Source organism: Panthera leo, chromosome E2 (genome assembly GCF_018350215.1).
Source record: "Panthera leo isolate Ple1 chromosome E2, P.leo_Ple1_pat1.1, whole genome shotgun sequence".
NCBI classification, from domain to species: domain Eukaryota; kingdom Metazoa; phylum Chordata; class Mammalia; order Carnivora; family Felidae; genus Panthera; species Panthera leo.
In genome coordinates, this window is record NC_056693.1 from 14,868,447 (window position 1) to 14,896,439 (window position 27,993).

Genomic DNA, 27,993 nt, shown 5'->3' on the forward strand with positions numbered 1-27,993 from the left:
ACTCAGCAGTAAGAAATTAAACAGTCCAGGGGCGCCTGGCTGGCTCAGTCAGTGGAGCAGGCAGCTCTGGATTTCTGGGTCGTGTGTTCGAGCCCCATGTTGGGTGTAGAGATTACTTAAATAAAGCTTAACAAAACGTAAACAGTCTACATGGGCAAAAGACATGAAGAGACATTTCACCAAAGAGGATACACAGATGGGAAATCAGCACATGAAAAGACACACTATTAGCCATTAGAGAGATACGAATGAAAACCACAATGAGCACTCATTACACAGCTATCAGAATCGCTAAACCAGAAAATAACGACAACATCAAATGCTGGTGAGGATGTAGGAGAGATTGATCACCCGTTGTTGGCGGGAATGGAGAAATGGTACAGCCACTCTGGAAGAAAGGGTTGGCAGTGTCTTAAAAAAACAGACATGCACCCACCACATGACCTAGCAATTGTATTCCTGGGCATTTATCCCAGAGAAATGAAGACTTATGTTCCTACAACATCTTGCATGTGAACGTTTATAGCAGTTTTATTTGTAACAGCCCCAAACTGGAAACAATCCAGATGTCCTTGAACAGTTAAACAGTTAAACAAACTATAGTGCATGCGTACCATGGAATAACATTCAGGAATAAAAAGAAACAAACTCTTGATATGCAACTATCTGTGGAAAGCTCCAGAGAATTATGCAGAGTGCAAAAAGCCCATCCCCCCGAATTATGACTCAATTTATATGACATTCTTAAAATGACAGAAATGTTGAAACAGGGAGCAGATAGGGGCGTCTGGGTCGCAGAGTCAGTTGAGCATCTGACTCTTGATTTCAGCTCAGGTCACGATCCCAGGGTGGTGGGATCGAGCCCGGCACTGGGCTTCGTGCTGAGTGTGTCTCTGCTCCTCTCCCTGCTTGTTCTCTCTCTGGAAGAAAGAAAGAAAGAAAGAAAGAAAGAAAGAAAGAAAGAAAGAAAGAAAGAAAGAAAAAGAAAGAAAGAAAGAAAGAAAGAAAGAAAGAAAGAGAAAGAAAGAAAGAAAGAAAGAAAGAAAGAAAGAAAGAAAGAAAGAAAGAAGTGGAGAGCAGACTAGTGTGTACAAGGGCTTCAGGAGGGGATGGAGGGGTTTGACTGTGACTGTTGAAAAGCCAACAGGAAGGACCTTTGTGGTGATGGAATTTTCTGTGTCTTAACTGTATCAATGTGAAACTGTATTATACTTTTGCAAGATGTTACCATCAGGAGGAACCGGGGTAAAGGGCCCACAGGATCTTTGTATTATTTCTTACAACTGCATGCAAATCTGAAATTATGTGAAAATAAAAAGGATCAACACAATCACACACAAATATTACATATTGCCTTGCAAGCTATTTCACGTACCTGAAAATGTGTAAAAAGGTATTCAAATAGATTCATAGATAGTGGGGTATCTCTGGGGAGGGCATGGGAACTGAGGAGATAATCCTTGGAATATTTAACCTTATCAGTAATATTTTAATTCCTTACAAGGAGAAGGAAATCTACCTGAGTAATTAAAAATTAAAACCAACTCGGAGCACCTGGCTGGCTCAGTCAGTGGAGCATGAAACTCTTGATCCTGGTGTCGTGAGTTCTAGCCCCAGGCTGGGTGTAGAGATTGCTTAAAGATAAAATTAAAAAAAAAAAAAAAAAAAAAAAAAAACCTAAAATCAACTCATTGGATATGGGGGAAATGCTAGCTCATCCATTATTTAACTCCTGGTAGGATGAAAAAAAAATTGAGAGGTTTCTAAGAGCTAGAGCTTGTTGATCTGACCTCTAGACTTGCTGATATGGCTGAGTAAAACGCTGGGCTGGCCCTCCAACCTTCTGCTACTGTGCCACTGACCAGATCTATTTTCAGCCTGTACTGAGCCCTGAGACACGGCATCGGTGAGCTCTGGCTCATGGTTGGGTTCAGCCCAGGAGAGGTTGGGTTCAGCAGGAGACTGAAGGGGGGAGGTGAACAAGGTTGGGGTATCATTTTCCATTCTCCTGGTTCCCTCCGTGCAGGACTGATGTCTGACAGTGGCTGTGTTACTGTTCCTCTGTCCCAGCCTCGCCCCTCAATGGATAGACGAGCTCTCCATGTTGCTAGCTTCTGGGTGCAACACCACCCCTTGGTGCTGGTTCCCTTAACCTGCCCACTTTTGCCCAGATTGCACATGTGAGCAGGTCACCTGCTTCAGATAATTTTCATTTTTATCCGGCGTATTTTTTCATTGGAATTGTTATTGAGATCATTGTAGCTTGGCCTACTATTGTAAGAAATAATACAAGAGAGAGCCTATGCGCTCTTTCCCCTCCCCCGCCAAGTGAAAACATCTTACAAAATTATAGTACAATATGACAACCAGGCAAATGACATTGATGCAATCCACGCATCTTATTGAGAGATCCTGGGGCCACCTGGGTGGCTCAGTTGGTTGAGTGTCCAACTCTTGATTTCGGCTCAGGTCATGATTGGGGTCGTGGGATAGAGCCCTGTGTCGGGCTCCATGCTGACAGCGCAGAGCCTGCTTGGATCCTCTCTCTCCCTCTCTCTCTGACCCTCCTGTGCTCTCCCTCTCTCTCAGCCTCAGTTTTACTCATATACAGTGTGTGTGTGTGTGTGTGTGTGTGTGTGCATTTAGTTCCACACAATTTTATCACATGTGTAGCTTCATGTATCCACCACTAGTCAAGACAAAACAACTCAGTCACAAGGATCCCCAAGTTGCTTTTATTTTTTATAACCACACCCGCCTGTCCCTGTCCACAACCCACCTTGTCCCTAACCCCTGGCAACCACTAATCTAGCCTCCAGTTCTAAAATATTGTCATTTCAGAAATATTCTATAAGTAAGATCATGCAGTGTGTAACCGTTTGGGATGGCTCTTTTCACGGAGTGTAATTCCCTGGAGATTCATCCAGGTTTCTTTTCGTGTATCAATTATTCCTCCCTGCTTCCTGGTATCTATGTAGCAGAACTTGTTTTACTCTTTGAGGGACATCTTGGCTGTTTCTAGTTTGGGGCTCTTCCTAATGTCGCTATGGACATTTGCATGCAGCTTCTTGGGTGGACATACATTTTCATTTCCCCGGAGTGACGGTCCAGGAGAGCAGTTGCTGGCTGGACCTATCAGTTGCATGTTTTATGAGAAACCGCCAGCCTGTTTTTCGGAGTGGTTCTACCATTTTTACGTTCCTACCAGCAACATAAGACTGACCCGATTTCTCAATCATGTTTGAGTTGAACTCACAAACAGCTTTTTTGGTTTTTGCTCCTAAAATGCTCGAAGCATTTTTTAAAAATATTTTTTAATGTTTATTTATTTTTGAGAAACAGAGTGAGACAAAGCGTGAGCTGGGGAGGGGCAGAGAGAAGGAGACACAGAATCTGAAGCAGGCTCCAGGCTCTGAGCTGTCAGCACAGAGCCCGACGTGGGGCTCGAACTCACAAACGGTGAGATCAAAAGCTGAAGTCTGACGCTTAACCGATTGAGCCACCCAGGCGCCCCTTGAAGCAGCTTTTTTTTTTTTTTTTTTTTTGGCAGAGTATGGGTCACACACAGTGAGTGGGTCACAAGAAAGCTATTAGATTGGTATTTGTCTTAGTCCGGTTGGCTGCTGTCACAAAACAGACTGGGTGGTTTATAAACAACAGATTTTTTTTTAAGTTTTCTTTCTTTTTTTTCTTCAAATTTTCTTTATTGAAGTAATCTCTACACCCAACGTGGGACTCAAACTCACACCCCCCAAGATCAAGAGTTGCATGCTCTTCTGACTGAGCCAACCAGGTGCCCCCAGAATTTCTTTTTCACAGTGCTGGAGGCTGGGAAGTCCAAGAGCAGGTGCCTGGTCAGGTGAGGGCCCTCTTCTGGGAGGCCAAGTTCTCACGTGCTAGAAGGGAGATGGGGAGCTCCGTAGGGTCTCTCTCACAAGAGGACTAACCCCATTCATGACTTACTCACCTCCCAAAGGTGCCACCAACCAATACCATCATCTTTGCTGATTAGGATTTCAACACAGAAATGTTGAGGGGACAAATGTACAAGAGTATTAAATGTTATTTTCTACTGCACGTAATTCCAGCTCAATAACGTGCCTGGTGGGGCTCATAGCTGGATTCCTGATTGTCCAGAATCTGAGTCTGCTTCCCTGAGTCCGTCCCAGCGCTCCACTCCTCTCACTGTTACCAATCTTACTTGTACTTCTTTGGTCCTTGGAGACATGTGGTTGCTTTTCAGCCCCACAGTGGATATTGGTCAGGGGCGAATAACCTTAACTAATAAGGTGGCAAACAACCAAAACCCCAGCTCAAGCCACCTTGGACAGTGGACAGTTTACGGACTTATAAAACCAGAATGCGGGAGTTAAGAGAAGGCTTCGGGTAAGGTTTGATCCTGTAGGACATCATGAACCTCCCAGTTCTGTTTGTTTTATGTTTCGGGTTTCCTTCCACAGGTGGGGAAGCTGTTCCCCCTTACACATTCCAAGATGGGTGCTAAGAGCTCCCCGGCTTTACACTCGGACTTCTTCAGTAGAGGTCGAAGACAGCCTCTCTCCCAAGATGTCTGACTTTGATTGGACTAGCTTAGGTCATGTATCCACGACAAACCCAGTCACTGGAACCAGGGGCACAACTGTGGTAAAGGGCTGCAGCCAGGTCACATATCCCATCCCAGGGATGGGGGAGGGGGGAAAAGTCACCTTCTGGAACTATCCAAATCTCCAACTGAAATGGGGGATGTGGGGATGGGTGGGGGAGAGGTAATGGAAGCTTGGAAAACAGGCTGCATGGACACTTTGGGGGATCCTTTCTAACATTTCCATAGAATTTCTCTCATGATTTTTCTGAGTTCTTATCTTTCTTGTTTTTTTTTTTTTAGTATTTATTTTAAGAGAAAGTGTGTGTGTGTATGCGCGTGTGCTCGTGCGCGTGCACATGCATGTGTGGGTGGGGAGAGCCAGAGAGAGAGAGAGAGAGAGAGAGAGAGAGAACCCCAAGAATCCCAAGCAGCAAGCTCCTAGCTAATGGGTGGGGGGAGTTTGATTCCATGAACTTGAGATCATGACCTTTGCTGAAATCAAGAGTCAGACGCCTAACCACCCAGAGTTCTTACATATCAACCATGTAGACGTTTCTTAAAACCTTTACACCTTTGAATAAGAAAATAAACACTGAAAAAACAAAACAATTTTCTCATTGATGCTGAGGAAGACCTACATCTGAAAGAGTCACAACTTGCCTGTAATTATCAATATTTATTAATGAACGTAATTATAATAAATTAGAGGTGGTCTCATGAAGGAAGCTTGGTTGAACTTGGCCAAAACATACCTAAGCTATTCTGCACACAGACCAGTCTATATAGGTTGTAGAGCATCACCGATAATAACACCGGCAGTCCCAAAGTCACATCTCCAAGCTATGCGAGCTCGGGCAGGACTCGGTTTCTCTGTCCCTCAGCTTCCTCCCTGATAAAACGTCAGCTAATAAAAGGACCTTTGTGGCAACGCTGCTGGGGAGAATAAAGCATTAAATACAAGAGAAGAGCTTCAAGTAGGGCCCAGCACAGGGAGAGTGTTTAGTACAAATTAGCTCCGATTATTATGAACAATGACTGAGAAAAATGTAATCTCACTTTTCTTTTTTTTTTAAGTCCTTTAAAAAAATTTTAACGTTTATTTTATTTTTGAAAGAGACAGAGCACGAGCCAGGGAGAGGCAGAGAGACAGAGAGGGAGACCCAGAATCCGAAGCAGGCTCCAGGCTCTGAACTGTCAGCACAGGGCCCGCCGTGGGGCTTGAACTCACCAACTGTGAAATTATGACCTGAGTCGAGGGTCTGAGCCAGCCAGGTGCCCCGTGATTCCACTTTTCAACAGCAAACGCACATTTATAATTGGCAAAGGAATACATATCATTTAAGAACAGGCCAAGGAAGCCAGAGAGAGTTTGTCAAAGACCCGGATGAGGAAAACCCAAGAGAACCCAGGGGGAATATTCAGGGCGAGACAAGAAAGATAAACAGAGAAAGACAAGGGGCGCCTGGGTGGCTCAACAGTCAAGTGCGGACTCTTGATTTCGGCTCAGGTCATGATCTCAGCTTTGTCTACTGCAGCCCCACGTGGGGCTCTGCGCTGACAGCTCAGAGCCTGCTTGAGATTCTCTCTCTCTCTCTCTCTCTCTCTCTCTCTCTCCTTCTCTCCCTACCCGCCCCTCCGCTCCCCTGCTCTTTCTCCTCCCTCAAAATAAATAAATAAATTTTTTCTTGGAAAAAAAGAAACAGAGGAAGACAAGACTGCGAAGCCAGGAAGCCGCTGCCCACAGGGCACTACAAACCTGCCCCAGGAGCTCCCTGAGGGCAGGCACTGGTGTGGGGACACCTGCCACTCTTGTCCCTCGAACGGGAAGGAAAAGCTATGTTTTCGGTTCCTTCCTAGAGTGCAGAAGAAAGGCAAGCGCGGGCGCGCAAGTCAAACAGCTGTCCAGAAAACAGACCCAAGCGGTTGGCTCAGGACAGAGGGTTGGGGCCGAGCCACGGCTGGCACCCGCCCGCAGGCGGGTAAAGTCCTCAGCCCCGGGCAGGCGCCCCAGCGCTGACGTTCGGAAAGCTTAGCCGGCTCCGGACGGGGAAGTCCGGCTGCTCACCGTCTCCCAGCCCCGCACATAAAAGCCGCATGGACCCTGCAGGCGCCGCTGTCGCTGTCGAAGGTGGGCTCCAGCCTGGGGACAGCGGAAGGCGGGCGCTGCAGCAGCACGAGGGGGCACCGAGGACAGCGTGCAGGTGAGCGGCGAGCGGAGACGGGCCGAGGGCACCAGGGGGCTGCGGGCTCGCGGCGTGTCTCGGGCCCGCGCTCTGAGCATCGGTCCCGGCGCGACGCCAAGCAGAGGCAGGGGCTTGGACTCTTGGCGCCTCGCCTTGCGCAGGAGCAGAGATGGGGCCGAGAGGCGCAGCCGCGGTGGCCGTGGGGCTGTGGGTCTTGGTGACGGCGGGCGAGGCGGCGGACCCTGGCGTGACGACACCCCGGCGCTGCCTGCTGTCACACTACCGCTCGCTGGACCCCAGGGCGGTGGCGGCGGTCAAGGCGCTGAGGGACCGCTACGTGAGTGACGCCCAGACCTCTCCACCCGTCCCCGAGGGCCCCCTGCGTCCCAGCGCCCAGCAGGCGCGCCTCGGATCTCAGGGCAGAATTCAGACCGCGGCGTCTTGCGGGGCGCCCCTGCGGTCAGCACACGCTCTGCCTCCGTGCCAGGCCCCAAAGGGCGCCCCCTCCAGGCCGACTCGGTTCCACGTCGGGGCGCCGGGCTTCGCAAGGCGACCGCGGGGTGCCTTTGGCCCACCGTGCAGGCCTTCCGAGAGCTACGGGGTTCAGTGCACCATCCGCACAACCGTCCCCGGCCGGGAGCGTCCCACGTGTAGGAATCCCCGCCTTCCCAGCGCTTGGGGAGCGCAGCGAGGAGGCTCAGCCTCACCCCGACCCTTGTCCCACAGGAGGAGGAGACCCTGAGCTGGAGGCCGCGCAACTGCTCCTTTCGCCCAAGGAGGGACCCTCCGCGTCCCTGGGTGAGGCGGGCGAGCCGTCGCGGGGCGGCGCGGACGGTGGGCGCGGCCTTTCTAACTCCCGCCTGCTCCCCACAGTCGTGCGCGCGGCTTCGCCTGGTGGCCCGGGGCCTCGAGGACGCCCAGGCCGTGCTGAGCCGCTTGCGGAGCCCGGAGCGGTTCCCCGGCACCGGCCCGATCCTGGAGCTGCTGGCGGCCGCGCGGCGGGACGTGGGGGCCTGCGTGAGTACCGCCCGCGCCCCCGGCCCCTCCGGCCCCTCCGGCTCGCTCTGCGCCCCCGGGCCTCCCCGCGAGGCCAATCTGTCCCCCGAACCGAAAAGCCGGCCCAGACACGATTCGCGTCGTCTCGGTGTCCCCCTATCCGGGCTTTGGTCTGCGGTGGGAGAGTCACTCACGGGCAGAGTCCCAGGGACACTGGGTTCTTCGCCGTCTTCACGTCCCTCCTGTTCCCCTTGCAGCTCGAGCTGGTCCGGCCAGGCTCCTGGAGGAAGTCCCTCAGGCCACCGAGGACGCGTCCCCAAACACGCAGAGCTGCGAGTGCAGCGGGCGGGGAGGCGGTGAGTCTGCAGGGGGGGAGCCGTGCGAGGCTGAGACGGGATGGGAGCTCGGACTCCTGGCTCAGCCCGTCTCCGCCTCCTTCCCGGGTTCCAGGACTCGCCTGGGTGCCACGAAGCCAGCGTCGTCTTCAACCTCCTGCGCCTGCTCACGTGGGACCTGAGGCTGGTGGCAGACTCGGGGCCTTGTCTGTGATCCGGCCTGGGCTCGGCCGGGCCTGGGACCCGAAGCTCTGCGGGCGGGAGGCTTCGGGCCCCGCCCTCTGGGGGGTCCTTTGCAGCAGGCGGGTCTCTCAGCCAGCTCGGGAGATCCTCAGCCTCGGTTGGCGGGACCTCGACCCACCGGCACTGGGTGCCAGAGGTGCGGGTGCTTTGCCCAAGGCCAGAACGAGTTCCCCGGGATGCAGCGATACTTCCGTGGGACGCATGATCTTCCAGGCGCCTGGTGCGGCAGGAAGAGACTTGAGTCTGGAGTCTGCCTTGACTCCCACGTGCCATGTACCAGTTTCTACTTCTGTGGTTCCCAGAATCCCAGCGCCCCTCTCCCAGGGCAGGTCCCAGGCCCTGATTTGAACCTTCAACGCCCACTTTGGGATTGTCTGAATCTGTGATTCTTGAATCTCCCCAGTGGGGAGGCGGCATACGTTCCCTGAGGGATCTGGTAGTGGAAAGGCCTAAAGTCCTTAAATTATTGTAGTTTTTTTCATTTCTGTTACTTACTCATGTTTTGTATTTGCAAAATTCCTGTGTGTATCTGCAATTCTGTCTGCGGGTGTTAATTTATGGCCAATTATTAAATATTATTGCATTTGCGTTGGTTGTTTCCTTGTGACCATTTTGGGGTGCACTGTCCAGTAAAAAAAATGCTGAACCAGGGAGATCAGGTGACTTGAATTTCAGTTCTGACCCTGCCATTTAATTATGGAGTAACTCTGGGCAAATTGCTTCTCTCTGAGCCTCGGTTTTCTCATCTATGCAATGACATTATGATACTGTCCTTGCAAATGAGTAATGTATTTTGAAATAGTGTTTATAAAGCTTCCAGGTGAGGTCATAGTGTGGTCTTAATAAATGGTCTCCATTAAATAACCACACACAGAGAAGTACACACTTGTGCTTTTTAAACCTGTCCAGATTTGTGGGCTGGCGATCTTTGTTGCTAACTGTGATCCTCATTCTCAAGGTCACACAGCTAGTGAAAGTCAGAGCCAGGTCTGAACCCCAGACCCTTTAGTTTCAGAACCTATGCTCTGAATCACCCCCACTGAACTTCCTTTCTAAGAAAAACAAGCCTGAAGTTTAGGAATTTTGAGATACTCTATCCACTTTCAGAATTCGCTGTTGATCCAATGTCTTCTCCCCTGAATTAAGGCCCTTGCAATTGACAGAAATTGACAATGCCCTGGTAGGTGACTGGGGTACATCCCTGCTTTTGGCTTTGAAACATTTTTCTGTATCAGAGCTCAAAGATTTTCCCAACTGAGGACTTCTGTTTACCCTTTCTCTGGAATTATCAATGAGGGAAAGGACTGCAGGCAGGGATCACGTGTCAGAAAGGACCCAACACCTTCCCTCCAAAAAATTCATCCCTTCTGGGTCCAGAATTTCCAGCTACACAAACGCCAGAGACTGCAGTGGTTACTGTCCAGGTGTCAGACCAAGTTCACTAAATCCCTGCCCTCACCACTTATTTGCTGTGTGACCTTGGGCAGGTCTCTTAACCTCTCTGAGTCCCCACAGGTTACTACCTATTTACAAGGCAGGCGAAGCACAATATGCAGTTGGTGTTCTCACGGGCATTCAATACTGCCTTGTGGCAAAGCTTCCGTGACCTGGTGAGACACAGAAGTGTTCGACAAAAGGGGGGGGTGTCTCTGTTTTCCTTTTGCACTGGCTGCTGCCTTTCCCCAGAAGGCTCGACCCTCAGATGTTCACATGGCTTCCTCCCCCCTTCCTTTAGGCTTTTGCTCACATGTCACTTTCTCAGGCCACCTCATTAATCCCGCACTCTGCTCTCATCTCGGCATTATTTTCCCCCCATTTTCTGTTATCCGACGTAATACATACGCCACGCTCCCCACCCCCAACCCCAACCCCGGACACTGTCTCTTACTCCTCTCTAGTAACAAGCTCTGTGAAGGGTCGTTTTGTGTTTGTTTGTTTTCGGTGCTCAATTCCTGGCACCTTGAGCAGTGCCTGACAAAATGGGGACCAAATAAACACCCGGTGAATCAATGAAGGCGTTTGTCACCACTGGTGACCAGCTGGTTCCTTTGAAGTCCTTGGGCACACCCCACCCCCCATTCCTTAGCAGAGCGTCAGATCCCTGGGTCTTTCTGTGCTTGGATGATGGAAGGTGTGCGGGCTGTCTGTCTGTCAATCAATGGCAGGTGAGGACAGGTGGGGAAGGGTTGGTGTCCTCTCTGTTCTTGGATGTTTAGCTTTTCGACTCTCTCTGCCTGCGTCCAGACAGCCTTCTCCCTGGGATTTCTCCCCGCCCCTAAACCGCCTCCCTCTTGGAAGTCTCAAGTTCCCTGTGGCACCACCCACCAAGGGTGCCTTACCCCTCCCCTCCCTATATTAGGGAGTCCCGTAGAAAGGCAAGTCCCTCTGTCCCCTCCCACCCCAGTCCTGAAGCTAGTCCCTTCAGGGCACCGTGACCCCTCCCGGTGGGGCCGGCGCTGCCCCAGCCCTGAGGATTCACCTTCGGAACTCACCTTCGCGTAGGCAAACACTGGATCCGGTTTCTCTTTCGCTCCAGATGCTCGGCTGGCTCTGGGCTTCCCCGGCCTGGGGGCCTCCCCTGGCAGTGAAAGTTTTCACTTTTCCTACATCAGCCGGAATTGCCCATCTGTCCAGGTTAAAAGCTGCACCATGGGGCTCAGGCAGGAATGACACGTCTCAGAGCTGCAAGTTCTTGGGGGACGCAGACAGAGCAGTCAGCTGGGATCCGGAAGAGGACGCCCGACAAGACTGAGGACCCCGGGGGACAGCCTCTTTGACATTTGGAGTCCCCCGTCTGCTGAGGAAGACCAGAGTCCAGGAATGAAGTCGAGCGAGCCCCACAGCACCATCCACGACCCTCCCCTCCCCAGAGCCCTCCCCCTCGGCCCTTGATGCTGCCCTAGCCCTCGCCTTTCTGTCCTTCCGTATCACAGATCCGGCTGTGGGACGCACGCTGGTGCTCATTGCTATGGTCCAGACCGGGACGGGAGCAGTGCCCGGCCCCCAGCCCCTCGGGGCCCTCCTGGATGCCGGGGCTGCCACTTGGCCCAGTTCAAGTCTCTGTCCCCACAAGAGCTGCGGGCTAACCTCCTCCCCTCCCTCTGTGGGTTACCTTTCCTCACTCCCCCAGCGGGGGACCTGCACCCTTCCCTCCCTGGGCTAACCCCCCCATCAGCCCTGCAGTGGGCAGACTCTGAGGGACCCTGCCAGTCCTTTTGCAACTTAACCTCCTGTTGTTAGCACCATCCAGTCCTACTGGGGTGGTCTCCTCGCCGTGCCTCAGGCTGACAGGCCGACCTCTGCCTCTGCTCTCCAGGAAGAGTCACTCGCCCTGCAGGCCCCGACCTGACGCCCCGCCCCCGCCTCTTCCCCAGGACCTGGGACCTGCGGCAGCTGCAGGTAAGGGGACAGTCAGGCCCACCCCCACCCCCACCCTCACCCGGCCCCCTCCCCTTCTCCTTCTCACCGTCCCTCTCTCCTCGCCCTCCCAACCTGTCCTCTCTCACCTGCCTCTGTCTCCCATCCCCAGGTGTGGGAGCGCCTTGGAGGCTGAGCTGGCCCTGACGCTAAAGGTCCTGGGGACTGTGGCCGATGGGTCCCAGGGGGACATCCTGGACCAGCCCCTTCACACGCTGCGCCACATGCACTCTGAGCTCCAGGCCGTGTCTGCTCTCTGACCACCCACCCTAATGTCCCCCTCTGTCCCGGGCCCTGCCTCACACGCCACCCTCCTCTGCCCCCAGGTCTCGGCTCAGTCTGAAGCAGGCCCCTGGCCCCAAGGCCGCCTCTATCACAGGGTGCAGTGTCTCCACGAGGCCCCGAAGAAGGTGAGTGACCGGTGCCTGAGCACAACCAGAAGTCCAGATGACAGGCAGTCACTGACCCATCGCTTCCTCCCCACCGGAGTCCCTCGGCTGCCTGGAGGCCTCTGTCCTATTCAACCTCTTCCGCCTCCTCACCCGGGACCTGAAATGTGTCGCCAGCGGAGACCTGTGTGTGTGACCCCTGACAGCCACCTGCACCCTGTCCCAACACCTTAGCTATTACTTATGCATCCCCTACTTTTCTTAATTCATTGCCACCAAATCATGATTTATGAATTGATGTGCGTGAATTCTCAAACTCGGACCTGATAAAATGTTTATTTTTCTACTTTTTATAAACATTGTGCAAATAAAAAATGAGGAAAAAAACGCTCCTCGTGGTGTGGGACTGTGTGTGTGTTTGTATGGATTAAGTTTGTGAGGGTTTTTTTACATTTATTTTTGGGAGAGTGCACGGTGGGTGGTGCGCACGAGCAGGGGAGGGGCAGAGAGAGGGGGACAGAGGTTCCAAAGCGGGCTCCATGTTGACAGCAGAGAGCCCCATGTGGGGCTTGAACTCACGACCGATGAGATCATGACCTGAGCAGAAGTCAGATGCTTACCAGACTAAGCCACCCAGGCGCCCCTTTTTAATTTTTATTAAAAAAAAATTTTTTTTTTTTGCAACTACGTGGATGGAACTGGAGGGTATTATGGTAAGTGAAATTAGTCAGTCAGAGAAAGACAAATATCATATGACTTCACTCATAAGAGGAGTTTAAGATACAAAACAGATGAACATAAGGGAAGGGAAGCAAAAATAATATAAAAACAGGGAGGGGGACAAACACAAGCAACTCTTTTTTTTTTAAGTTGGTTTTTTTTTGTTTTCTTTTGGTTTCTTTTTTAGTGTTTATTTATTATTGAGAGACAGAGAGAGACAGAGCATGAGCATGGGAGGGATAGAGAGAGGAGGAGACACAGAATCCGAAGCAGGCTCCAGGCTCTGAACAAGGGGTCAGCACAGAGCCTGATGTGGGGCTCGAACTCACGACCCGTGAGATCATGACCTGAGCCGGAGTCGGACGCTTAACCAACTGAGCCACCCGGGCTCCCCAAAACATAAGCGACTCTTAAATGCAGAGGACAGACTGAGGGCTGCTGGAGGGGTTGTGGGTGCAGGGGGGGGTGGGCTAAATGGGGAAGGGGCATTAGGGAGGACACTTGTTGGGATGAGCACTGGGTGTCATACATAGGGGATGAATCACTGGCCTCTACTCCTGAAACCATTATTGCACTATATGCTAGCTAACTGGGATGTCAATTTTAAAATTAATAATTACATAAAAAATTTTCTGGAAAAAAAATTAAAAAAAATTTTTTAAGAGAAATATTTTTTCTTCTGCCATAACAAATTATCACACATTTAGCCTCTTGAAACAAGACGGATTTGCTAGCTCACGGTTCTGCGGGTCAGAAATCCAGGTGGGCTCGGTAGTTTCTCCGCCGTGGGTCTCACGAGGCCGAACAAAGTGCGGCTGGCTGGGTTCTTATCCGGGGCCCTGGGAAGAATCTGTCTCCGAGCTCATTCAAGTTATTGGCAGGATCGGCTCCTGGCAGTTGTAAGACTGAGATCCCTGCTCCCTCGTGGGGCTGTGGACACCCATCCACCCTTAGCTCTTGGTGGCCTCTTTGTGGTCTTTGCTCACGGGTCCTTACATGTCAGAGCCAGCAGCAGCGTGTGGCAAGTCCTTCTCATGCTTCGAATCCCTCTGACTTCCCCTTCGGCCACATTTCGTCCGACTCCTGATTTCGGCTCAGGTCATAATCCCAGGGTCGTGGGATTGAGCCCTGCTGAGTTTAAGAGGCTCTTAAGATTTTCTCTTAAGAGATTAAGATTCTGTCTCTTAAGATCAGGATTCTTTTTTTTTTATTATTAATATTTATTTTTAAGAGAGAGAGAGAGAGAAAGAGAGCACGAGCGGGGGAGGGGCAGAGAGAGAGGAAGACCCAGAATCCAAAACAGGCTCCAAGCTGTTGGCACAGAGCCCGACGCGGAGCTCGAACTCACAAACCGTGAGATCATGACCTGAGCCGAAGCCGGATGCTCAACCGACTGAGCCACGCAGGCGCCCCTCTTTCATCGTATTTAACGAGAAGTCTGGAACAGCAGGGTTCGTGTGAAGCTGTGTTGACCCGGGTGGTCCACAGGCTACATACACCTAGCTAGTCAGCACTTGAAATGTAGCTGGTGCAAGCTGAGCTGTGCTCTAAGTATAGAACATTCTGCAGGAATTGAGGAATTTTTATTAAAAAAAAAATTTTTTTCACATCGGGCCTGCCAAGTTTCCCCACTGTAAAGCTACTCTTTTTCTCTTTGTAACAAGTAAGTGAGGAGACTTTGAGACTAGGTAAATGCGTATTCCTTCCCTACCTCTGACCCGTCCATGTTGGCATCCATTGACGGTGGTCGTTTGACGGCTGCTGTTAGGACAGTTACCGACCAGCGATTCTCTTTTTACACGTATTCGCTGGCATTCTACTCTTGGGAAGAGCCTTTCTCTCCTCCCTCACTTATGTATTTACCGATGGATTTCCATCAGCACAGACTCATGACTCCTTATTTTATTCAGTGGATAGTAATTCTTTGCTATCCGTTACTTTGGTATTTCAGTTGTTCCGGATTAGGTCAGTAGGGTTCAAGAGGGCGCCTGTGTCTTTGTGTGTGTTCCCGTCATTCTTTGAGCACCGCCTTGCTTTCTGGAATACAATTTTTAGTAATCCCCCCGCCCCTTCCAGGTCTGTAAAGAGCCGCTTCTCCGAGGAGATCTGGTTATTTTCAGTGGAGCACAGTGTTTGGAGACGGAGATCTGGGTGCGAGGTGGGTTGATTGCTTCAGGAACACCACTGCTTCTACTCTTTCTGAGGACAGAGGGACAGAGCCAGGGAATAGATAGATGTGCGTACAGAATTTCGGCTCAGCGTAAAAGGCTGAAATCTTAACAACTTTTACACTGGAGGCACCTGGGTGGCTCAGGCGGTTAAGTGACTGACTCTTGCTTTTGGTTCGGGTCGTGATTTCACTGTTCGTGAGATCGAGCCCTGCATCAGGCGCTGTGCTGACAGCAAGGAACCTGCTTGGGATTCTCTTTCTCCCTCTTTCTCTGCCCCTCCCCCACTCATGTGCATGCTCTCTCTCTCTCAAATAAATAAACTTAAAACAATTTTTTACACAGATTATCTGTTGAAATTATGTATTTTTTAATATTATAAATATTTATATTTGCAGATATGATATATTTAAATATATGATATTTAACGAATATTTCTATTATTTTCTTTTTCTTTCATATATTTATTGGTCACATGTTATTTCATATATTTCTTTTTACTTTTGAAATGTGGCTACTAGGAAACTTAAAATTACATATGTGTCTCACATAACACTTATATTGAACAGTGCTGGTCTAGAGGGCATGACGTCTTACTGGTTCTAGACTCTTTCCACCTGGCTACTCCTCCTTCCTCAGTGTATCAGTACTGTCTCTCATCATGATCATAAAATGGCTGCCACAGGTCCAGCCATCACACAATCACATAACGGACCAAAAAAACCAACCAAACAAAAAAACCAGAAGTGGCAAAGATTACAGCTAGCTGTATCTATACTTATTCTCTCTTTCTTCCTTTACTGAGACAAACTAAGTTTTAAGTGGATCCAAGAGCGCTCTACTAAAGACATTTTCCAGCCTTCTCTGCAACGACAGCAGCGGGTATTGCCCAATGCATATGAGTGAAAGTGATCTGAGCACCTCATGAGTCATTCCTTTGAAGGAAATGGCAATGCCCATCTCTTTCTCCTTTCTCCTTTCTTGCTGAATGACAAGAATGAGAACAGTCATTTTATTTTGCCTTCAGTTTTCCAGGGTATTTTCAGTGGCTATAGAATTCTGTGTTGACAGCCTTTTTTTCTTTCAACACATTGAAAATTCAGGGTAAGTTATATATAGACCGAGGTCCTTTCTTTCTGGAGCTCCCTCCATATTGAGATTTCTTCTCTCAATTTCTACCTGCTCTGGAAGCTCCAAACTCTGGCATCTGACACCTCAAATGAATGATTACGATTTTCTGCTTGAGTTCTGGCTGCCTCTTACCGCACAGACAGAGATGCGTCTCTAGGGGAAAAGCCATGTAAACTTAGATCTCATACAGTGTGTTCTTGTCTTTAACGTTTTTATTTTATTTTTGAGACAGAGAGAGACAGAGCATGAATGGGTGAGGGTCACAGAGAGAGGGAGACACAGAATCTGAAACAGGCTCCAGGCTCTGAGCCGTCAGCACAGAGCCCGACGCGGGGCATGAACCCACGAACCGTGAGATCATGACCTGAGCCGAAGTCAGACGCTTAACTGACCAAGCCACCCAGGCGCCCCGCATTCTTGTCTTTAAAAGGTTGAATCCTCTCCAAGTTTCTGCCTGCCTCTAGTTTCTCTCCAGTGCTTAATTAAAAAATTAAGCACTGTTATTTAAAAAAAAAATTTTTTTTTTTTTGGTCCAGAATTGGACCAGAATTGGTCCAGAATTGCTGTGTGTGGGGAAGGTAGTCAGGGCCTTCTCACCTGTCCTTGTCCTATCCTTCTCCCTCTCTGGTTCCCTCTCAATTGAGTGATTCCACTCAGGGTCTCTCCTGTGGTTGCAGACCACATGTCAGCTGGGATTTGATTGATCTGAAGTTTTGACTGGGCTGGATGCCATTGATGGCTCACTCATATGGCTGGCTGTGAGCTCAGCAGGGAGAGTTACCAGAGCACCTGTAAGTGGCTTCTCCATGCGATTCAGACTTCTCCCAGCATTGCACTCCCTGGGCAGTTGAACTTCTTACAATGGGGTTGGCTGACCTCCAAACGGTGTTTAAAGGACAAGATGTGAATGCTGGAGTCCAGTTAAGGGCCATGTCCAGAAAAGACACTAAATGCTATCGGTCCCAGCAGTCTCAGGCCCTGCCCAGATTTGAGGGACTGGTGAAAAGTAAAACTCAGTCTTGATGGTGGAGTGGAAGTGTCATGCTGCAGCAGAGCATATAAGATAGATTGCTGGAAAATACAGTTTGACCACAATAGACACAATTTCCCTCCACGCAATACTCTAAGTGTGTACGATGCTGTGTGAATGAACGTGAATGTCTGCCCAGGGTCCATGGCTGCCCAGTGCCTAGTATTAGGGGATAGAAGACCAATTAGTACCACTCTCCGTGGTCCTGAATCTGTGTGATTTCTCCCTGCCCAAAGCCATGCAGGAGAATGGTCCAACTTTACTAACACACACACACACACACACACACACACACACACACACACACACTGCATGTTCTTTCCTTGTCAATATTGGCAAAAATTGACATGAAATATAATAATAGAAAAAAGAGAACCATTCTGTTTTATAACAATAGCAAGAAGTTGGTGACAGGTCACAATGGATCTGGTCATATTCTAAGCACTATCCCAAGGTGAAGTCCTTAAATTCACACAATAATCCTATGTTGTAGGTACTATTATCCACATACATTTTGAGGCCAGGAATAGTGAGGAACAGAGAGGTAAATTGCCCACTCAATGTTACACAGCTAATAAGTTAGGATTTGAAACAAATTATTGTGGGTTTTTTTTTTTTTTTTTTTGAGAGAGAGACAGAGACAGAGACAGTGTAACTGGGAGAGGGCAGAGAGAAAGGGAGACAGAATCCCAAGCAGACTCCACACTGTCAGTACAGAGCCCAACACAGGGCTCAAACTCATGAAACTGTGAGATCATTACCTCAGCCGAAACCAAAAGTCGGACACTTAATCGTCCGAACCACCCAGGCGCCCCAAAACAAATTATTGTTGACAGACTCCGTGCTCTTAACCACTATAATATATGGGCTCTAAAAGAAAATGGGCAACAAAAGTAAATGTGAAAAGTAAAACTTTTTTTACTGAGACCGTCCTTATTTCTGGTTCTTCAACACTATTGCACGACAGAACCCAGTGGTTTTCTTTACACCCCTGTACAGACTCTCCCTGAAATTATGAATGAGGGTAGACAGGAACACAGATGGGGGTCAATGAAGTAGAGGAGGAGAGAGATGCCATATGGAAATAAAAAGACAGAGGTTAGTTTAAAATAGCATTTTCAAAAGTAACAAATGCTCATAGTTTTTTGTTTTCCTTGCTTTCTTGATGAAAAATTGGTAAAATAAATAAAGCTACCACTTTTATATTTCATTTACATCATTCATGTACTAATGGTAGTTTTATAGTTACAAACATTTGATTTTTGTGGTTTACTAGGGAAGGTGGCTCTGTTCTTACCCCATCAAGAAGTTTCTGATATTCAACCATTCCCACAAAGGCCACTTCCAGGCTGGTGATAATGTGGAGGACAGAAAGAAGGGAGAGACCAGGAGAAAAGAAATGGAAGGGGAGATTCCAGGGGGCTGAACCAGATTTGCCATAAAGCTAACAAAGTTCACCTTTGGCTGGGTTTCCTGGAAACAGATTATGAGATGAGAGCCTCCTAGCCCAAGCTTTACTGGGGAGGATTCTCAGGAGATAGACATACAAGGGAGTGTGCAGAGCAGGACTGGGTAGAGGGGGAAGCTAACCCACCATACACTTGAAAACGAGGTCCTACAGGGAGCTCTGGAGCTGGGAAGGCCCTTTGGAATTGTTCCAAATTGACACAAGGAGTTCAGGCCTTTCTGTTTCTAGATCAGTCAGTTAGTGGTTGTGGGACACCCCCCCCCTCCACCAAGAACTGGAGTATAAACATAGTCCCAGCTGGTTCCCAGTGGATGATGGAAATTTCCATGGAGGGACCTGGCTGTGCACTCTCGGCAGCTTGGCTCTGACCACCACAGTGTCCACTACAGTCCACCCCTTGTCTTAGTCGAGCCGCTTGCTCCATATACTCAGTTTGTCCCATCTGGGAACAGTTCTTCCAAGATTCTGGCTAGTCCAGTCTTCTGGAGGAACTTGATAAAGAAGGTTTAGTAGAGGGGCGCCTGGGTGGCGCAGTCGGTTAAGCGTCCGACTTCAGCCAGGTCACGATCTCGCGGTCTGTGAGTTCGAGCCCCGCGTCGGGCTCTGGGCTGATGGCTCGGAGCCTGGAGCCTGTTTCCGATTCTGTGTCTCCCTCTCTCTCTGCCCCTCCCCCGTTCATGCTCTGTCTCTCTCTGTCCCAAAAATAAATAAAAAACGTTGAAAAAAAAATTTAAAAAAAAAAAAAAAAAAAAAAAAAAAAAAGAAGGTTTAGTAGGATGATCTACATCCTGCTTCTGCAGCTGGTCACAGGCAAGTTACTGATACTTATTATTCCCTCCTGCACCACACATTGTAGATTCCCTTCATCCTCGACTAGAACTTCTACTGGCTTGGATGGGTAACCCAGACCCTTATCCCAGAGTGGTGTGAGGCCCTTGCTACCATGACCTTCTCAATCTATGGCTGCAGTCTACCTATTCATTTTTTTTCCCCATCAAAGCTGGCCAACAGATTAACCGAACTGAAGATCCAGTGGATCACTTGAGTGCTAAACATATGCTTCCCCATCTCCACTGTACAACAGGGTCAATTTCCCCTGCCAAAATGTTGCTCATTGGTGTCTTAGCAGAAGAGCAGTGGCTGGGTAACAATCAGAACTTAAGGTTCAATGGGATTCTTGCTGAGTTTCAGGTGGAAGGGACCCTTGACTGGGAACCAGGATCTCTCATTCTGCAGAACCTAAATTTTTCTGGTAGGAAGCATGACTTTCTAAGGTGGGTCAGTGGAAATGATGGTAAGCAATGCGATTTTTGCATTCGCTCTTTGGATCCCGGACTCATTTTTTCTACTTTCTGGGGGACCAATACCATATGGTGATGGTTGATTTGTGGTGTATGCTGCATACTCAGTAATTTCCATTGCAGAATTTCAATTGCAGGTGGAAGCCTCAGCTATATCTTTAAGAGGCTATTTCACAGCTTTATTAGGCCAAATCTTCTGGGTAGTGAGGTATGAAATGGGACCAGTGGATCCCATGGTTGCATGCCTACTGCTGGGCTTCCTTTGTTATGAAGTCTTTTGATTCGTGGTGGTGTTATGGAGGATCCTATGTTGGTGGATCTGAATTCTGATATCCCTCAGATGGTAGTTCTTGCTGAGGCCTTGAGGTCAGGAGAGGCAAACCCTTGGCTGGGTTATCCCGATGAGGATGAATCACTGTCCTATTCAGGGTGGAAGGGATCCAATGTCATCAACTTATCACCCAGTGGCATGTTGGTCTTCTTAGTCCACGGTGCTTCTGGCTAGCAGGCTTGACATTCAGCAGTGGCATTATCCAGATGAGTTTTGGTGAGCAGCAGCTCAGGCTGTTGGGCCCCATCCATGGCCTTCTTCTTGCCACCATGGTTCCCCCATTCATGTGCGCATGGTAGCAGATCTGGGGAGGCTGATGATGGAGGCCGCTGATGTCAGCTGGCCAAATCATTACTTCCCCTTTGTTGATTAGTGTCACTTCTGTAGTAAATGCTCTCCGGTGGCGTTGACATGCAAAACCAAAATACGCTGTGTGTCCATTCCCCTGTGTCCATCCATATACCTCTATCCCAAATGTCCCCATCTGAGGTCATCTCGTCTTTTTCAGGCTAATTTCAAGCTGCTGACCAAGCGTCAGGGCCATTTGCTAGTGCTTATAAATTCTTGCATAGTCACCTTGGGCTACTTCTATTTCCACATACTGGATGATCAGCTTTACCACCTGGAGCTGTGCCTATTGACAAGGTTTCCTCTCAAAGCTGTCTTTCGGGGTCACCCTTGAATGGGCTGTCATGAGACATAAGTCTATTTTCATCTTAGACCCAAGTACTGAGCCAATCCATCCATGGGCCAAACTTAGCCTCTTTCATTCTCATGGGCCAGTCACAAAGAACCCCCTGCCGTGTGGCCATACATGTGAACAGAGGAATAGGCAGCCATATAACAGCAATAGATGACATGGAAGCTTGGGCCACTTGTTCATGAAGCAGACTTGTCCTCTGGCCCTGCCTGTGCCTCATCTTAGATCTTAGATCTTACAATGAATGGCTGCTTAGATCACCTGGCCTTATGATCTGGTGGGTCAGACAGCTCATAATTGGTCACTTGATGTCTCGAGACATTGAACTTCCTGTCCACTGTGACCCAGCAGCACGCCAGACACCGCTTTATGAATGGAGTGTACTTTGTTGTAGATGCCCTGACCTTGCTCCAGAACCCTAGTGGGCTCCATTGTGATTTTCCCATTGAGGTTTTGTGTAAATGCCACAAGTGGTCTTTTCTTACCACGGATACCTCAAGTTCCATAGGGTCTGTTGGATCATATGCTTCAAGTGACAGAGGACTCACATCACGGTCTGGACCTGCTGCAGAGTGCTTTTCTTCTCTGCACCCCACTCGAAGCTGACACTCTTTCACATTTATGGCTTGGAGCATTATTCCCATATGCTGTCTGCTGAGTCCAAACATGCCTAAGTGGTATTGGGCCCTTTCCTTAGCAGGAAGAGGTGTGACTTGACCCATGGAGCAGGTGCCCGGACCTTTGAAGAGTTTCCCTCCCACCCCCGGGAGGATATCTTCCACATACTTGTCACTTCTTCCTCTTACAATCTGATTAGCATGTTGCCATCAAAGTGTGGGCCAACATGACGTTCCGTGTCCAGATGGTCTAGGTCCTTGCAGTTAATGTCATGGCAGAGGACAGGATGGGCTAACATATCCCTGGGGCCAGATTAAGTATGCATCTTGGCCATCCTGAGTAAATGCGACCGGCTTCTGATTCTCCTTTCCATAAGGGACAGAAAGACTGCATTTGCCAGGGCAATGGCCACATATCACACGGTGAGGCTGTGTTCATTCTCGCTGGCAAAGATACCCTGTCCAGCACAGCAGCTGCAGTTTGGGCTAATGCCTGACTGAATGTGCACATCCACTGTCATCCACGATGATCTAGACGGGCTTCAAAGGGAGCAGGCAAGTGAACTAAATGAGGGTATGATGGGATCACCACTCTTGCCTTCTTCGTGTCTGAGGGCACTGATCTCTGCCATACCCTCGGGGGTGTGATCATTGTTTCTTAGTTACGATGATCAGGATGGGAAGGGGCCAGCTGCAGATATTTCTATTATAAGAAGCCCTTCCCCATTGTAACAGCTCTGTGAGGGAGACCTGGGTCAGGATGCCATGTATCACCTGCCTCCATATGCCCCCCACTCGAACGGAAGGGCCAGAATGGCATCGATATTCATTCAGATTCTGTGTTCCACGATTATCAAAAGGTCTGAGTTGTCACCTGTAACCAGTGCCCTCTTAACCAAGGTAACGGCCATGGGTAGTGGCTTCCCGTAAATGTTTACCGACTGGTTCTCAGAGAAGAAAAGCTCTAATTTGTAGCATTTTCCAGTTTCGATGGCTGACACCAGGCTGCCAACATGGTATCGCTGAGCACGGAGTTTGGAAGACACGTCCGGCAGGACGTCATGATCTAGTATTTCTACGTAGAAATAATAGACGTAATATTTTACTTGCCTGGGGCTCTCATAACAGAGCACCACGAACCGAGTGACTTAAAAATGGCAGAAGTGTGTGGTCTCACAGTTCTGAAGGTTGGAAGTCCAAAGTCAGGGTGTCAGCAGGGCCATTCAGGTTTTCGTCTGCAAACCTGTGCAGGAGAATTTCCTCATCTTTTCCAGCTGCCGGCATTTGCCAACAATCCTTGGCATTCCTGGGGTGCGTCACTGCCATCTTGGCCTCCGTTGTCACATGGCCGCCTTCTTCCTCTGTGTCTCTTCTCCCTCTTTTTATAAGCACACCAGTTGTATTGGATTAGGGCCAAACCTAATGACCTCATCTTAAAAAAAATTTTTAATGTATCTTTATGAGAGACAGAGCATGAGCGGGGGAGGGGCAGAGAGAGAGAGACACAGAATCTGAAGCAGGCTCCAGGTTCCAAGCTGTCAGCACAGAGCCCGATGTGGGGCTCAAACCCACGAAGCCTGGGATCAGGACCTGGGCCGAAGTCAGACGCTCAACCGACTGAGCCACCCAGGGACCCCTGGGCAGAAGGCTTTTTGGGGAGGGCTCTTGGGAGGTGCACCTGTAAGAATATGAGGAAGGCAGGATTGTGGGGGGCAAGGCAGTTCCACAAGACATTAGCCCATCCTACAGAGAGCTCTGCAGCTGAAATGGCCCCTCAGACTTGTCCCAAATTGAAGCCAGGGACTCAGGCTTTGGTATCTCTAAGTCAGCCAACCATTGGCCACGCCCAGTTCCCTGGGAGGGGGACTAATTTTGGGGCAAGGCAGTTCCCTGGAGCTGACAGCACTCCCCTCTGGGGGGGTGGGGTGCAGCCGGGAGCCATTCCCAGCCGCTGGGGCCTGAGCCTGCTGGTCTTGAAGAAGGGATGTGAGCGGAGCATCACCAGGCACTCGTATTCACAACACAGCCCAAGCTTCAGGGCCTCACCTTTGCATGGCCCTTCCCAGTCTGGGGCGGGGCCTTCTCCGCAGGTTCACAGGGTTACAAGTTTGTGTAAAGTAAGCAAAATAAAACCTTTTCCCCTGGTGGCTCAGTTGATTAAGCATCCGACTCTTGATTTCAGTTCAGGTCATGGGCTCAGGGTTTGTGAGTTCAAGCCCCACGTTGGGCTCTGCGCTGACAGCACGCAGCCTGCTTGGGATTCTCTGTCCCTCCCCCTTTCACTCTCTCTCAAAAATAAAGAAACATTAAAAAAATATTTTCCCTTTCTGTTTCCTTTTTTTAAATTGAGATGAAATTGATGTATAGCATTATATTAACTTCAGGTGTCCAACTTAATGATTCGATATTTGTATACATTATGAAATGATCACCTCAATTCATCCCCATATATACTTATAACTTTCTCTCTTGAGATGAGAACTTTTAAGACTTACTCTCTTAGCAATGTTCAAAGACCCAATACAGTATTATTAGCTACAATCACTGTAAATCACACCCTCAATAGCTGTTTATTTTATAACTGGAAGTTTGTGCCTTAAAAAAAATTTTTTTAATGTTTCTTTGTTTTTGAGAGAGAGACAGACAGAGCACGAGTGGGGATGGGGTAGAGAGAGAGGGAGACACAGAATCTGAAGCAGGATCCAGGCTCCATGCTGACAGCACAGCGCCCCACTCGGGGCTCAAACTCGCAAACCTCGAGATCGTGACCTGAGCCGAAGCCGGACGCTCGACTGACTGAGCCACCCAGGCACCCCGGAAGTTTGTACCTTTTGAACACCTTCACCCATCTTGGCCACCTTCATCCCCCTCACCGCCTCTGGCAACCATCAGTCTGTTCTCTGTGTCTGTGAGTTTTTTGTTTTTTGTTATATATAGAAGCTAGATATAGATACAGATATAGATGATATAGATATAGATATAGATATAGATATAGATATAGATATAGATATAGATATAGATACAGATACATAGATATACTTGGCTTCTATATAGAAGTGAGATCATATGGGGTTTGCTTTTCTCCGACTTGTTTCACTAAGCTCAATGCCCTCAAACTCCATCCATGTTATCACAAATGGCAAGATTTCCTTCGTTTTTGTAGCTGAATGATACTCCCTTGTTATATATAGTCCACACCTTCTTTATCCATTCATCCATTGATGGACACTTAAGTTGTTTCCATGTCTTGGTTATTGCAAATGATGCTGCAGTAAATACAGAGGTGTGTATATCTTTTGAGTTAGTGTCTTCTTATCCTTGGGGTAAATACCCAAAGCGCAGTTAGTGGGTCATATGGTAGTTCTATTTTTAATTTTTTGAGGACACCCCCCCCATACTGTTTTCCCTAGTGGCTGCATCCATTCAGTTTTTCAAAAGGAGCCCCTGAATGGTGTAAGCTTCAAGCCCCACTTAATCCTGGATATGCCCCCACGAGTGAGAACAACTCTAGACAATTCATACTAAAGAGTTTGCATAAAGGGTGAGCTGCTGTAACAAAGAGACTCTCGAAACCAGTGGATGAGAAAACCCCACGGAAGTATAATTCTCTTCCACCCTACAGCCCTGAGGGCCGTGGTCCAGTTGACAGAACATCTCTACCCAGTTTTCCAGAGACCCAGTTTTTCACTCCCTGCCCCCCTCCATAGGCTCCATGCCCAGGGGGCTTGAACTCATGACCCTGAGATCAAGACCTGAGCTGAGATCAAGAATCAGATGCTCGGGACACCTGGGAGGCTCAGCCGGTTAAGCAACCGACTCAGCTCAGGTCATGATCCCACAGCCTGTAAGTTCGAGGCCCGCATTGGGCTCTGTGCTGGTGGTGCAGAGCCTCCTGGGATTCTGTCTCTTTCTTTGCCCGTCCCCTGCTTGCTTTCTCTCTCTCAAGATAAATAAATAAACTCAAAAAAAAAAAAAAAAGAGTCGGATGCTTAACCAACTGAGCCACTCAGGCAGAGGGCAGGCGTTCTTAAACATTTTCACGCATTGGACCTCATGACAGCCTTGCAAAGCTTCTCGAAATAAAGGAAAAGACACAGGACAAAGAAATCCAATTTTTATTGTAACGCGGCTATCAAAATATTTTTTAAACCCGTGATATGGTAATTTATGTGCTTCTTCGCTAATGCATTAAATAGAAAGCTACTCGTGGCAGCTTTAATAGCTACTTTAACTTGAAAGTAGAGATGAGCATAAATAATATTGCAAGATGCCTGTTGGAAAATAACATAATAAGAAAACATCTGTGATTTCTTTTGGTGATAAAGTCACAAGCTCTGCCAACACTTGTAGTCTGTTGTCTCCATTCGCAACAGACGAGCGGTGGACTGAATAGTGGCCCCCACAGGTGTTTCCAGTCCCTGGAACCTATGACTATTTTTAATTTAGCTTATTTTATTTTTAATTTTTTTAACATTTATCTATTTTTGAGAGACAGAGCATGAGCGGGGGAGGGGCAGAGAGAGAGAGAGAGAGGGAGACACAGAATCCAAAGCAGCCTCCAGGCTCTGAGCTGTCAGCACAGAGCCCGACCTGGGACTCGAACCCATGAACTGTGAGATCATGACCTGAACGGAAGTCAGACGCTCAACCGACTGAGTCACCCAGGCGCCCCCCCCCCCTTTTTTTTTATTTTAGAGAGAGAGACAGAGAGAGAGCACGAGCAGAGAAGAGGGTCAGAGGGAGAGAGAGAGACAGAGAGTCCTAAGCAGGCTCTGCGTTGAGCCTTGATCCCACACTTAACCCACTGAGCCACCCAGGCGCCCCATGAATACATTCTTGATTCAATGATCGGCTGAATGACTGAACAAAGAAATAAAGGAATGAGTGCCTTTATTCCACAATCGGTTGGGTCCTTTGACGTCCTCAGCCGCACCTGAAGTCCTTAGCAGATGCTCATTCCCATCTCGTATTGGTATCATGTGAAGGGGAGCCCAAGAGAAGCTTTCCTCTTCTGTCTCTGCCTTACTGACCCTTCCCCCTGCATGGTTCCCTGGGTCATCCCTCTGCTGTAAGCAGCCTCCCTCCAGAAGCCTCCAGCCCCTTCGTGGAGATGCTTTCTGGGTATCCCCTCGCTGTCTCCTGTCCACGCTTGGGCAGCCTGCAGAGATGAGCTCCCCACCCCACCCGGACACCTGTAACCCCTGACTGTGGGGCTGAGGCTGCCCCAGCCCTGAGGAGTGTCCAGCTCAGGAGGTCACTTTCCCGTGTCTGTTTCCCCTCCCCAGGCTCCCCTGGCCCCGCTCTGCCCCCCAGCTTCCCCAGCCTGGGGCTTCCCCTGGCTCCCCAGACAACCTTGGGCTGTGTTCTGCCATGTCAGCCCAGATGGCCTGTCTGTCTGGGCCACATGGTGTGACACAGAGCTGAGGCAAGAATGAGCTCCCAGGAGGACGTGGAAATTTAGGCACTGTCATCGTCACCGGGGACAGAGCTGCAGCTGGCACCCGGAAGGGGAGACTGAGGCCCCAGGGCAACAGATCCCAGGGCAGCAGCCTCCTCCTTCTCTTGGTGAAAGAGGCTCAGGAGCCGGGAATGCAGCCAGGTGCGGGGCCCTAGAGGGAGGACACCATTGTGAGTGTCCCCTTCATTGCTCCTGCCGGGGCCCACCTCTGCCTCTGCTCTCCAGAAAGAGTCACTCGCCCCGCAGGCCTGGACCTGCCGCCCCTGCCTCTTCCCCAGGCCCCGAGAGCTGCGGCAGCTGCAGGTGAGGGGACAGTCAGGCCCACCCCTGCCCTCACCTGTCCCCTTGCCCTTCTCCTTCTCACCGCCCCTCTCTCCTCACCCTCCCAACCTGTCCTCTCTCACCTGCCTCTGTCTCCTGTCCCCCGGTGTGGGAGCGCCCCGTGGCCTTGGAGGCTGAGCTGGCCCTGACGCTGAAGGTCCTGGGGACCGTGGCTGACGCGTCCCAGGGGGACATCCTGGACCAGCCCCTTCACATGCTGCGCCACATCCATTCTGAACTCCGGGCCTGTGTGAGCACTGGGGGCACCCAGGCCGTGTCTGCGCTCTGAGCACCTGAACGTCCCCCTCTGTCCTGGGCCCTGCCTCACATGTCACCCTCCTCTGCCCCAGCAGGCCCCCAGACCCAAGGCCGCCTTCACCACTGGCTTTCCCAGCTCCACAAGGCCCCGAAGAAGGTGAGTGACCAGGGAGTGACTGGTATCTGGGGACAGCTGGGAGCCCAGATGATAGTCATTGACCCATCCCTTCCTCCCCACTGAAGTCCCTCAGCTGCCTGGAGGCCTCTGTCATGTTCAACCTCTTCTACCTCCTCATCCGGGACCTGAAAGGTGTCACCAGTGAAGACCCTTGTGTCTGATCA

At 49.7% G+C, this 27,993-nt stretch overlaps 2 protein-coding genes across 2 annotated transcripts; both read left to right on the top strand.

Moving 5' to 3' along the window:
• The first annotated feature begins 6,937 nt into the window (after positions 1-6,937).
• On the top strand, positions 6,938-8,313 carry LOC122208921 (interferon lambda-4-like). The gene is made up of 5 exons (XM_042920368.1): positions 6,938-7,168; positions 7,495-7,566; positions 7,642-7,785; positions 8,022-8,096; positions 8,215-8,313. The coding sequence occupies exons 1-5, from the start codon at positions 6,938-6,940 to the stop codon at positions 8,311-8,313; spliced, it is 621 nt and encodes a 206-aa protein (XP_042776302.1).
• A 2,187-nt stretch (positions 8,314-10,500) lies between these two features.
• On the top strand, positions 10,501-27,990 carry LOC122208922 (interferon lambda-3-like). The gene is made up of 9 exons (XM_042920369.1): positions 10,501-10,507; positions 11,276-11,398; positions 11,717-11,741; positions 11,872-12,001; positions 12,086-12,169; positions 27,298-27,374; positions 27,499-27,656; positions 27,747-27,808; positions 27,895-27,990. The coding sequence occupies exons 1-9, from the start codon at positions 10,501-10,503 to the stop codon at positions 27,988-27,990; spliced, it is 762 nt and encodes a 253-aa protein (XP_042776303.1).
• Positions 27,991-27,993: the final 3 nt, after the last annotated feature.